General features: G+C 52.0%; 1 protein-coding gene across 4 annotated transcripts in view; it reads left to right on the top strand.

The window, feature by feature from the left end:
- The window catches only part of SYN1 (synapsin I), an 87,130-nt gene that overhangs the window by 72,335 nt on the left and 2,648 nt on the right, over positions 1 to 12,147 (top strand). For all 4 annotated transcript variants that reach the window (XM_075324537.1, XM_075324536.1, XM_075324540.1 and 1 more), the window contains exons 7-9: positions 411 to 553; positions 11,308 to 11,382; positions 11,467 to 11,569. In XM_075324537.1, coding sequence (XP_075180652.1) covers positions 411 to 553; positions 11,308 to 11,382; positions 11,467 to 11,569 — 321 coding nt within the window. The remainder of the gene's footprint in view (positions 1 to 410; positions 554 to 11,307; positions 11,383 to 11,466; positions 11,570 to 12,147) is intronic.

Raw genomic sequence — 12,147 nt, 5'->3', positions numbered from 1 at the left:
AGCCTTTGACCTTCGGTCACCTCTCATCTGTTTCCTGTGAGTTTCTTAAGAAAGTTCAAGGTGGTGAATCGCGGAGGTTTTCCTTTCATTTGCGCCTTGTTGTGAGTCATGTAGATTGTGTGCAACGGATAGTGACGCGCTCACCGTATGTATAGTATGGAGTAACATCCCGCTCACGGGACTGACGACCGGTCACAGAAAACCGCCGACGTGTGTGCGACTACACAGCAGAGCGGTATAATGTGTGCTACCACCGGCACGGGACTGGCGCCACTGGGAGGAGTCACCATTATCATCCAAGAACATGTCCGATCCAACAGGCTTCCCACACACCACACTGGAGGAAGGGTGCTGGTGCCGGCAGTCGGACCTTCACTGCTCTGTTTGTGATTTCTAATTTCTTAATCCAGGTGAAGGTGGATAACCAGTATGACTTCCAGGACATCGCCAGCGTTGTCGCCCTAACGAAAACCTACGCCACTTCTGAGCCATTTATCGACGCCAAATATGATGTCCGCATCCAGAAAATCGGGAACAATTACAAAGCGTACATGTAAGTATACAAGAGATCAGTATGATGACGCTGACACCGGGGGTACAGGATAATGACACCGGGGGTACAGGATAATGACACTGGGGGTACAGGATAATGACACTGGGGGTACAGGATAATGACACTGGGGGTACAGGATAATGACACTGGGGGTGCAGGATAATGACACTGACACTGGGGGTACAGGATAATGACACTGACACTGGGGGTACAGCATAATGACCCTGACACTGGGGGTACAGGATAATGACACTGGGGATACAGGATAATGACCCTGACACTGGGGGTACAGGATAATGACACTGGGGGTACAGGATAATGACACTGACACTGGGGGTACAGGATAATGACACTGGGGGTACAGGATAATGACCCTGACACTGGGGGTACAGGATAATGACACTGACACTGGGGGTACAGGATAATGACACGGGGGGTACAGGATAATGACACGGACACTGGGGGTACAGGATAATGACACGGGGGGTACAGGATAATGACACTGGGGGTATAGGATAATGACACTGACACTGGGGGTACAGAATAATGACGCTGACACTGGGGGTACAGGATAATGACACTGGGGGCACAGGATAATGACACTGACACTGGGGGTACAGGATAATGACACTGACACTGGGGGCACAGGATAATGACACTGACACTGGGGGTACAGGATAATGACACTGACACTGGGGGTACAGGATAATGACACTGACACTGGGGGTACAGGATAATGACACTGACACTGGGGGTACAGGATAATGACACTGACACTGGGGGTACAGGATAATGACACTGGGGGTACAGGATAATGACACGGACACTGGGGGTACAGAATAATGACGCTGACACTGGGGGTACAGGATAATGACACTGGGGGCACAGGATAATGACACTGACACTGGGGGTACAGGATAATGACACTGGGGGTACAGGATAATGACACTGGGGGTACAGAATAATGACGCTGACACTGGGGGTACAGGATAATGACACTGACACTGGGGGTGCAGGATAATGACACTGACACTGGGGGTACAGGATAATGACACTGACACTCGGGGTACAGGATAATGACGCTGACACTGGGGGTACAGAATAATGACACTGGGGGTACAGAATAATGACGCTGACACTGGGGGTACAGGATAATGACACTGGGGGTGCAGGATAATGACACTGGGGGTGCAGGATAATGACACTGGGGTACAGGATAATGACACTGACACTCGGGGTACAGGATAATGACGCTGACACTGGGGGTACAGGATAATGACACTGGGGGTACAGGATAATGACGCTGACACTGGGGGTAAAGGATAATGACACTGGGGGTACAGGATAATGACACTGACACTGGGGGTACAGGATAATGACACTGGGGGTACAGGATAATGACACTGAGGGTACAGGATAATGACACTGGGGGTACAGGATAATGACACTGACACTGGGGGTACAGGATAATGACACTGACACTGGGGGTACAGGATAATGACACTGGGGGTACAGGATAATGACACTGAGGGTACAGGATAATGACACTGGGGGTACAGGATAATGACACTGACACTGGGGGTACAGGATAATGACACTGACACTCGGGGTACAGGATAATGACACTGACACTGGGGGTACAGGATAATGACACTGACACTGGGGGTACAGGATAATGACACTGACACTGGGGGTACAGGATAATGACACTGGGGGTACAGAATAATGACGCTGACACTGGGGGTACAGGATAATGACACTGACACTGGGGGTACAGGATAATGACACTGGGGGTGCAGGATAATGACACTGGGGGTGCAGGATAATGACACTGGGGTACAGGATAATGACACTGACACTGGGGGTACAGGATAATGACACTGACACTCGGGGTACAGGATAATGACGCTGACACTGGGGGTACAGGATAATGACGCTGACACTGGGGGTAAAGGATAATGACACTGGGGGTACAGGATAATGACACTGACACTGGGGGTACAGGATAATGACACTGGGGGTACAGGATAATGACACTGGGGGTACAGGATAATGACACTGACACTGGGGGTACAGGATAATGACACTGGGGGTACAGGATAATGACACTGGGGATACAGGATAATGACACTGACACTGGGGGTACAGGATAATGACACTGGGGGTGCAGGATAATGACACTGGGGGTACAGGATAATGACACTGACACTGGGGGTACAGGATAATGACACTGACACTGGGGGTGCAGGATAATGACACTGGGGGTGCAGGATAATGACACTGGGGGTACAGGATAATGACACTGACACTGGGGGTACAGGATAATGACACTGACACTGGGGGTACAGGATAATGACACTGACACTGGGGGTACAGGATAATGACACTGACACTGGGGGTACAGGATAATGACGCTGACACTGGGGGTACAGGATAATGACACTGGGGGTACAGGATAATGACACTGACACTGGGGGTACAGGATAATGACACTGACACTGGGGGTACAGGATAATGACACTGACACTGGGGGTACAGGATAATGACACTGACACTGGGGGTGCAGGATAATGACACTGGGGGTGCAGGATAATGACACTGGGGGTGCAGGATAATGACACTGGGGGTGCAGGATAATGACACTGGGGGTGCAGGATAACGACACTGGGGGTACAGGATAACGACACTGGGGGTACAGGATAACGACACTGGGGGTACAGGATAACGACACTGGGGGTACAGGATAACGGCACTGGGGGTACAGGATAACGACACTGGGGGTACAGGGTAATGACACTGGGGGTACAGGGTAATGACACTGACACTGGGGGTACAGGATAATGACACTGGGGGTGCAGGATAATGACACTTGGGGTACAGTATAATGACACTGACACTGGGGGTGTAGGATAATGACACTGACACTGGGGGTGCAGGATAATGACACTGACGGTACAGGATAATGACACTGGGGGTACAGGATAATGACACTGGGGGTACAGGATAATGACACTGACACTGGGGGTACAGGATAATGACACTGATACTGGGGGTGCAGGATAATGACACTTGGGGTACAGTATAATGACACTGACACTGGGGGTGTAGGATAATGACACTGACACTGGGGGTGCAGGATAATGACACTGACACTGGGGGTACAGGATAATGACACTGGGGGTACAGGATAATGACACTGGGGGTACAGGATAATGACACTGGGGGTACAGGATAATGACACTGGGGTACAGGATAATGACGTTTAATCTCGGGGTACAGGATAATGTCACTGAATCTCGGGGTACGGGATAATATCACTGAATCTCGGGGTACGGGATAATGACGCTGAATCTCGGGGTACGGTATAATGTCGCTGAATCTCGGGGTACGGTATAATGTCGCTGAATCTCGGGGTACGGGATAATGTCGCTGAATCTCGGGGTACGGTATAATGTCGCTGAATCTCGGGGTACGGGATAATGTCGCTGAATCTCGGGGTACAGGATAATGACGCTGCTTCTCGGGGTACGGGATAATGTCGCTGAATCTCGGGGTACGGGATGACGCTGGATGTTCGGATTATTTTGCTGCGGCGCTCCGTCCTCCTTTGCTGTTTGCACGTCTCCGTTTACCTTCAGCTATAAATATCCCGGAGTCTCGGGCTCCGTCATCCTCGTCCCGGGTCTCTCTCCCACCCTGTCTGCCATGCGGGTTTTTCTGGTTCCGCACATAATTTCGGCCTCTCCCTTCCCTCTCTGACATGACCTGGCACGAGGCTCTGGTACACCTAGATGCCGATCAGCCCATGTCTGAGGACACTCGGATCCGAGCTCCTGCGTCTGTGGGAACGTAACGTGCAGATAATCCCATTATTCCCACCGTGCAGACATTAGGGGATTGTTAGTGGTCACGACTGTGGGCAGCTGCCCACGACGGTGATCTCCATAGAAGGAAACTGTCGGGAAGGAGGAAGGGTTTTATCATCATCAGATGTCTGAGAAAAAGAAGGAAAATTCCAAGAAAGTCAGAACTCCGGTGAAATTCCTTATAAAATCCCACATCCACAAGAATGTAACATCATCTGGTGTCAGTTATCTGCTGTACCTGAACATTGCGAGTCTGAAGACCGTCGCAACGAGAGAGCCTCTGTATAACAACGCTTACCAGAGATGTGGGTCTCCAAGGTTTGGTACTGGTTAGACCCTGCGAAGAGTCTAAGAAATCTCCCCTTTCTTGGTCCTTAACTCCTGCAATCAGGTGAGGACTCTGGATCAGATGTCCCAAGAGCAGTAATCGATTGGTTAGAATAGCTCTCATAAAGCAGTAGAGTAGTCCGGAACGGGACCAAAGGTCTTCACCAGTAGGGCAGCGAGCATCCAACAGACTCAAAAAATGAGCTTGTAGTGTAGGCAGGAACAAAGCCAAAGGGTCTTCACCAGGAGAGTGGTCAGGATCCAACAGCCCTAATGATGAGATGGGACCAAGCAGTTTTCACCAGGAGAATGGTCAAGATCCACTAGACCAAAGAATGAGATGGGACCAAGGAGACTTCACCAGGTGAATGGTCAGGATCCAACAGACTCAAGAATGAGATGGGAACAAGGAGACTTCACCAGGTGAATGGTCAGGATCCAACAGACTCAAGAATGAGATGGGAACAAGGAGACTTCACCAGGTGAATGGTCAGGATCCAACAGACTCAAGAATGAGATGGGAACAAGGAGACTTCACCAGGTGAATGGTCAGGATCCAACAGACTCAAGAATGAGATGGGAACAAGGAGACTTCACCAGGTGAATGGTCAGGATCCAACAGACTCAAGAATGAGATGGGAACAAGGAGACTTCACCAGGAGAATGGTCAGGATCCAACAGACTCAAGCATGATATGGGACGAAGGGGTCTTCAGCAGGAGAACGATCAGTATCCAACAGACCCAAGAATGAGATGGGACCAAGAGGTCTTCACCAGGAGAACGATCAGGATCCAATAGACTCAAGGATGAGATGGGACCAAGGGGTCTTCACCAGGAGAACGATCAGGAACCAACAGACCCAAGAATGAGATGGGACCAAGGGGTCTTCACCAGGAGAATGGTCAGGATCCAACAGACCCAAGAATGAGATGGGACCAAGGGGTCTTCACTAGGAGAATGATCAGCATCCAACAGACCCAAGAATGAAATGGGACCAAGGGGTCTTCACTAGGAGAACGATCAGCATCCAACAGACCTAGGCTTACAGTATAATCAGGAACAGGACCAAAGGTCTTCACCAGGTGAGCAGTTAGGATCCAACAGACCCAATGATAAGATGGAACCAAGGAGTCTTCACAAGTAGAGCGGTTCACCATGAGAACAGTCAGGATCCAAAAGACCCCAGAATGAGCTTCTATTGTAGTCAGGAATAGGACCAAAAGTCTTCACAAGGTGAGAAGTCAGGATCCAACAGATCCAAGGACGAGATTGGACTAAGGGGTGTTCACCAGGAGAGTGGTCAGGATCCAACAGACAAGCTGGTAGTTTTGTCAGGAATAGGACCAAAGGTCTTCATCAACAGAGTAGTCAGGATCTTCCAAGCTGAAGGATGAAATGGGACTAAGTGGTATTCACCAGGAGAATGGTCAGGATCCAACAGAGCTAAGAACAAGGCGAGCTTATAGTGTAATCAGGAACAGGACCAAAGGTCTTCATCAGGTGAGTGGTTAGGATCCAACAGACCCAATGATGAGATGAGACCAAGGGATCTTCACAAGGAGAACGGCCAGGATCCAACAGACCCAAGGATGAGAGAGACTATGGGATCTTCACCAAGAGTAGTCAGGATATGAATGCAGCGATTGTATTGTCAGAAACGACTTAAAGGGTCTTCACTAGGTAAATGGACAGACTGGGACAGAACAAGGATGAGGTGATAGTGAAGTCAGGAAGGGGTCTTCACCAGGAGAGTGGTCCGGATACAACAGGTCAAAGACAAGGTGGTAGTGTAATCAGGAACAAACCGAAGGGTCTTTATCAGGAGTACAGTTGGGCTATGACAGGATGAGGAGCCCATTTAGTCAGAAACAGAACCGGGGGTCTTTGTCACGAGAGCAGTCAGGCTGCATCAGGCCCAGTATGAAAGGGAACCTACTCATGGACATGAACTTTGGTCCATGAAGAAGTAGAGAGCAGAAGTGAGTGACTGGAGGTCTGGATTCAGGAGACCTCGTCACAGAGTTTAGAAGAGGCATCAAACAAGTGTTCGGATGACGTGCTCCAGAACAAGGGCAGGATCACTGATGGACTTTAGACCAACAAGACGTGAGGTGACCTGAGGTCCAGAACAAGAAAGCAAAAGCTCCAGTAATGGGGAAAGGCTTACACTGTAGAAGGAGCTGATGGCACAAGCGACCGGGACACCAGTCACAGACAGGAGCAGAACGTATGGGTCTAGAGCAAGGGGAACATAGATGATTGAGAGCAGGGAACATATGTCTGGTCCTCCTCCTCTGCCCCAGTGTTGTCAATCGTGGACACGATGAGTCCTGCAAGATGCTTGGTACATACAGTTCTGGACAAAAGTATTGGCACCCCTGCAATTCTGTCAGAGAATACTCAGTTTCTTCCTGACAATGATTGCAATCACAAATTCTTTGGTATTATCTTCATTTAGTCTTCAATGAAGAAAAAGAAAAAAAAATGGTCATAAAGCCAAATTGGATATAATTCCACACCAAACATAAAAAGGGGGTGGACAAAAGTATTGGCACTGTTTGAATAATCCTGTGATGCTTCTGTAATTTGTGTAATACCAGCGCCTGTAACTTACCTGTGGCACCTAACAGGTGCTGGCAATAATAAATCACACTTGCAGCAGGTGACAGGGATTAAAGTTGCCTCAGCCTCTGTCCTGTGTCCTTGTGTGCACCACATTGAGCATGGAGAAAAGAAAGAAGACCAAAGAACTGTCTGAGGACTTGAGAATCCAAATTGTGAGGAAGCATGAGCAATCTCAAGGCTACAAGTCCATCTCCAAAGACCTGAACGTTCCTGTGTCTGCGGTGCGCAGTGTCATCAAGAAGTGTAAAGCCCATGGCACTGTGGCTATCCTCCCTAGATGTGGAAGGAAAAGAAAAATTGACGAGAGATTTCAACGCAAGATTGTGCGGATGGTGGATAAAGAACCTCGAATAACATCCAAACACGTTCAAGCTGCCCTGCAGTCCGAGGGTACAACAGTGTCAACCCGTACTATCCGTCAGCGTCTGAATGAAAAGGCACTGTATGGTAGGATACCCAGGAAGACCCCACTTCTTACCCCGAGACATAAAAAAGCCAGGCTGGAGTTTGCCAAAACTTACCTGAGAAAGCCTAAAACGTTTTGGAAGATGTTCTCTGGTCAGATGAGACAAAAGTAGAGCTTTTTGGGAAAAGCCATCAACATAGAGTTTACAGGAAAAAAAAGAGGAATTCAAAGAAAAGAACACGGTCCCTACAGTCAAACATGGCGGAGGTTCCCTGATGTTTTGGAGTTGCTTTGCTGCCTCTGGCACTGGACTGCTTGATCGTGTGCATGGCATTATGAAGTCTGAAGACTACCAACAAGTTTTGCAGCATAATGTAGGGCCCAGTGTGAGAAAGCTGGGTCTCCCTCAGAGGTCATGGGTCTTCCAGCAGGACAATGACCCAAAACACACTTCAAAAAGCACTAGAAAATGGTTTGAGAGAAAGCACTGGAGACTACTAAAGTGGCCAGCAATGAGTCCAGACCTGAACCCCATAGAGCACCTGTGGAGAGATCTCACAATGGCAGATTGGAGAAGGCGCCCTTCACATCTCAGGGACCTGGAGCAGTTTGCCAAAGAGGAATGGTCTAAAATTCCAGCAGAGCATTGTAAGAACCTCATTGATGGTCACCGGAAGCGGTTGTGCGCAGTTATTTTGGCTAAAGGTTGTGTAACCAAGTATTAGGCTGAGGGTGCCAATACTTTTGTCTGGCCCATTTTTGGAGTTTTGTGTGAAATGATTAATGATTAGATTTTTGTTTCATTCTCTTTTGTGTTTTTTCATTGCAAGCAAAATAAATGAAGATAATAATACCAAAGAATTTGTGATTGCAATCATTTTCAAGAAGAAACTGAGTATTATCTGACAGAATTGCAGGGGTGCCAATACTTTTGGCCAGCACTGTATCCAGTATAAATGTGGCAAAGGTCTGCGTGGCCGTGGACCCCTCTCCAGTGAGGCTGGACAGCTCTGTCCCCGCTTTCTTGACTCACATCGCTGGCTTCACCTGGGCCAGAGGTTTTTGTGGAAATCCTGCCCATACGCACATCTTGACACCACGCACGCACAGCACCGTTCTGCGCATGCGCATGCAGTTCACTGATGTCAGGGAAGAGGAAAATTGAGCAGTTACATTTCCGCATGGCCAGTCTGGACGTCATGGGAGCTAATGTCCCACCTGAGGCTGAGCTGGGGGGATCGGAGGAGATGGCTAATGGTAGCTGAGCATTTGGCCCACCATTACCAAAGGTGTATGGGCAGCCATAAGTAATGCTTGTGTGGTCTGATGTCTTACTTGTACGACTAGGAGCCAGTATTGAGCAGGAGCCGATATGGACACCAACCAGAAGAGCTGGACTGATCGGGGAACGGCTGCCCACAGGATGGATGATAAAAATACAACGGCTCGGGGGTCTGCCAGCTGAGACACCCGCCAATCCCGAGAACAGGGGTCTACTGTGTGACTGGAGCAGTACTGAGTGCGTGTGGTACTGAGCGTGTGCACTACTGGGCATGTGTGGTACTGAGCATGTGCATGTGCGGTACTGTGCGTGTGCGGTACTGGGCGTGTGTGGTACTCAGCGTGTGCGGTACTGGGCGTGTGCGGTACTGGGCGTGTGCACTACTAGGTATGTGTGGTACTGAGCATGTGCATGTGCGGTACAGAGCGTGTGCGGTACTGAGCGTGTGCATCTTCACTCCTATAGACTATGATGGAGTGGCGGTCTCGCACAAGCTCAGTCTATCCGTTTACACGGGGATCCCCATTCTCTGGATCAGTGGGGGTCTGAGCAGTTGCGCACCCCATTCTCTGGATCAGTGGGGGTCTCAGCAGTTGTGCCCCCCCATTCTCTGGATCAGTGGGGGTCTCAGCAGTTGCGCCCCCCATTCTCTGGATCAGTGGGGGTCTGAGCAGTTGCGCCCCCCATTCTCTGGATCAGTGGGGGTCTCAGCAGTTGTGCCCCCCATTCTCTGGATCAGTGGGGGTCTCAGCAGTTGCGCCCCCCCATTCTCTGGATCAGTGGGGGTCTGAGCAGTTGCGCCCCCCATTCTCTGGATCAGTGGGGGTCTCAGCAGTTGCGCCCCCCCATGTTTATGTCACTTATGGGACGTGTGAGGTCTCGGATTAGTCCAGGATACGGGCTCGCACATGCGGTTCTGCGCTCGGCGGACTCTCCCATTGTCTCCGCACAGTATGCGCGGAGTGGGCGGCCGCCGTCTGCTCGCGTTGTGCGAGGGCCAAGAGAAATGATCTGTTCCTGCAGCGGCAGTATGGAGAGTGGGTGGAATTGTTCTCTGTCTTAAAGGGACGGGACACCTGCAATCTGCCGTATCTCCATTTGCTCAGTAGTTAGATGCAACTCTTGTTTTCTGTTATCAGCCAGTACAGACGAGGCGGCGCTATAGCAAGGAATAACGTAGCGACCTCTTGCGCCCCATACAAGCCCATGGCCTGATATAGCATAGGTAACAAGGGGTTAGCCCCGCGAGCTTTCTCCAGGTCAAGTAAAGGAGCAAAGAGAGCGGATGACGAGCGAGCGCCGATCAGACGATGAGCTGACAATGCTCAGACGCACACTGCCAAGGGGCTGGTCAGGGGTGAGGGTCCCAGGTCAGGGGTGAGGGTCCTGGAACAGGGGTGAGGGTCCCGGGTCAGGGGTGAGGGTCCCGGGTGAGAGGTGAGGGTACCGGATCAGGGGTGAGGGTCCCGGGTGAGGAGTGAGGGTCCCGGGTCAGGAGTGAGGGTCCCTGGTCAGGGGTGAAGGTCCCGGGTCAGGGGTGAAGGTCCCGGGTCAGGGGTGAGGGTCCCGAGGCAGGGGTGAGGGTCTAGGGTCAGGGGTGAGGGTCCCGGATCAGGGTTGAGGGTCCAGGATCAGGGGTGAGGGTCCCGGGTCAGGGGTGAGGGTCCCGGGTGAGGGTGAAGGGTGAGGGTCTCAGGTCAGAGGTGAGGGTCCCGAATCAGGGGTGCTGGTCACGGATCAGGGGTGAGGGTCCCGGGTCAGGGGTGAGGGTGAGGGGTGAGGGTCCCGATGCGGCCCCTCGGCAGGTGGAATATTGCACAGATGCAGACTTCACACTTTGCAGCAAGGAGCCGCCAGGTTTTGCCATCTCCCTCCCGACTACTCAGCCCTGACTCAGCCGTGACAGCAGGACGTGGCAGCCGGCCAGGGGGGGACACATCACTCAGGGGGCCGTGAATAACAAAAGGTTATCAGGTTTATAGTCTATATATTCAGAGCCTGTCGTATCGGCCATGGCCACTAGATGGCGCCAGCGAGCTCAGACTGATGCAATATACAGGACGGCTCGCAGTATACACACGTGAGGAGTGACTCCGCAGGTCTCACTGCAGTGTCAGCAGCATAGAGGGGGGCGCTGTTGCATTGGAGTCTATGGAATGTCTGCAGCTTGGGTGGTGGTGGAGAGCGGTACTGCAGCTGGTCCGATATATAGGCGATTATTAAGGTGGGTTTTATTTTGCCTTTCAGGAGAACTTCCATTTCTGGCAACTGGAAAACCAATACGGGGTCGGCCATGCTGGAGCAGATCGCCGTGTCAGACAGGTATAGTGATGACTAATCCCCCCCCCGTAGTCTGGCAGTGCGGAATGGGTTAAAGGCCGACACATGGCCGTCGTGTCTTTGCAGGTACAGGCTCTGGGTGGATTCCTGCTCGGAAATATTTGGGGGTCTGGAAATCTGCGCCGTGGAAGCCCTGCATGGGAAAGACGACAAGGACCACATCATAGAGGTGAGGGCTGGGCCTCGGGAGGGACACGAGGCCGCGCCACCTGGGGGCCGGAATGGGAGCGCCCCGCGAGGGACACAACAAGGCTGCACCACCCAGTCTTCAATGGGAGCGCCATGCAATGGACACGAAGCCGCGCCACCCGGGGGCCAAAATGGGAGTGCCGCGTGAGGGACACAAGGTCGCGCCACTCAGTCTAGAATGGGAGCGCTGTGGGAGGGAAACGAGGCCGCACAACCTGGAGGCCGGAACGGGAGCGCCATGCAAGGGACACAATGTGGTAGGCCGGAATGCGGGCGTGATGCGAGCAACAGGAGGCTGCACTACTCAGAGGCCGGAATGGTGGCGCCGTGCGAGGGCCAGGAGGCCGCTCCACCCGGGGGCCGGAACGGGGGCGCTGTGCGAGGGACAGGAGGCCGCTCCACCCGGGGGCCGGAACGAGGGCGCTGTGCGAGGGACAGGAGGCCGTGGGAACGGGGACGCCACCCGGGGGCCGGAACGGTGGCACTGTGCGAGGGACAGGAGGCCACTCCACCCGGGGGCTGGAACGGGGGTGCAGTGCGAGGGACACGAGGCTGTGG

The sequence above is a fragment of the Anomaloglossus baeobatrachus genome, chromosome 9, assembly GCF_048569485.1.
Source record: "Anomaloglossus baeobatrachus isolate aAnoBae1 chromosome 9, aAnoBae1.hap1, whole genome shotgun sequence".
Taxonomy (NCBI): domain Eukaryota; kingdom Metazoa; phylum Chordata; class Amphibia; order Anura; family Aromobatidae; genus Anomaloglossus; species Anomaloglossus baeobatrachus.
Note: the sequence above shows the minus strand (reverse complement) of the source record. Positions and strands in the feature narration are given on the sequence as shown.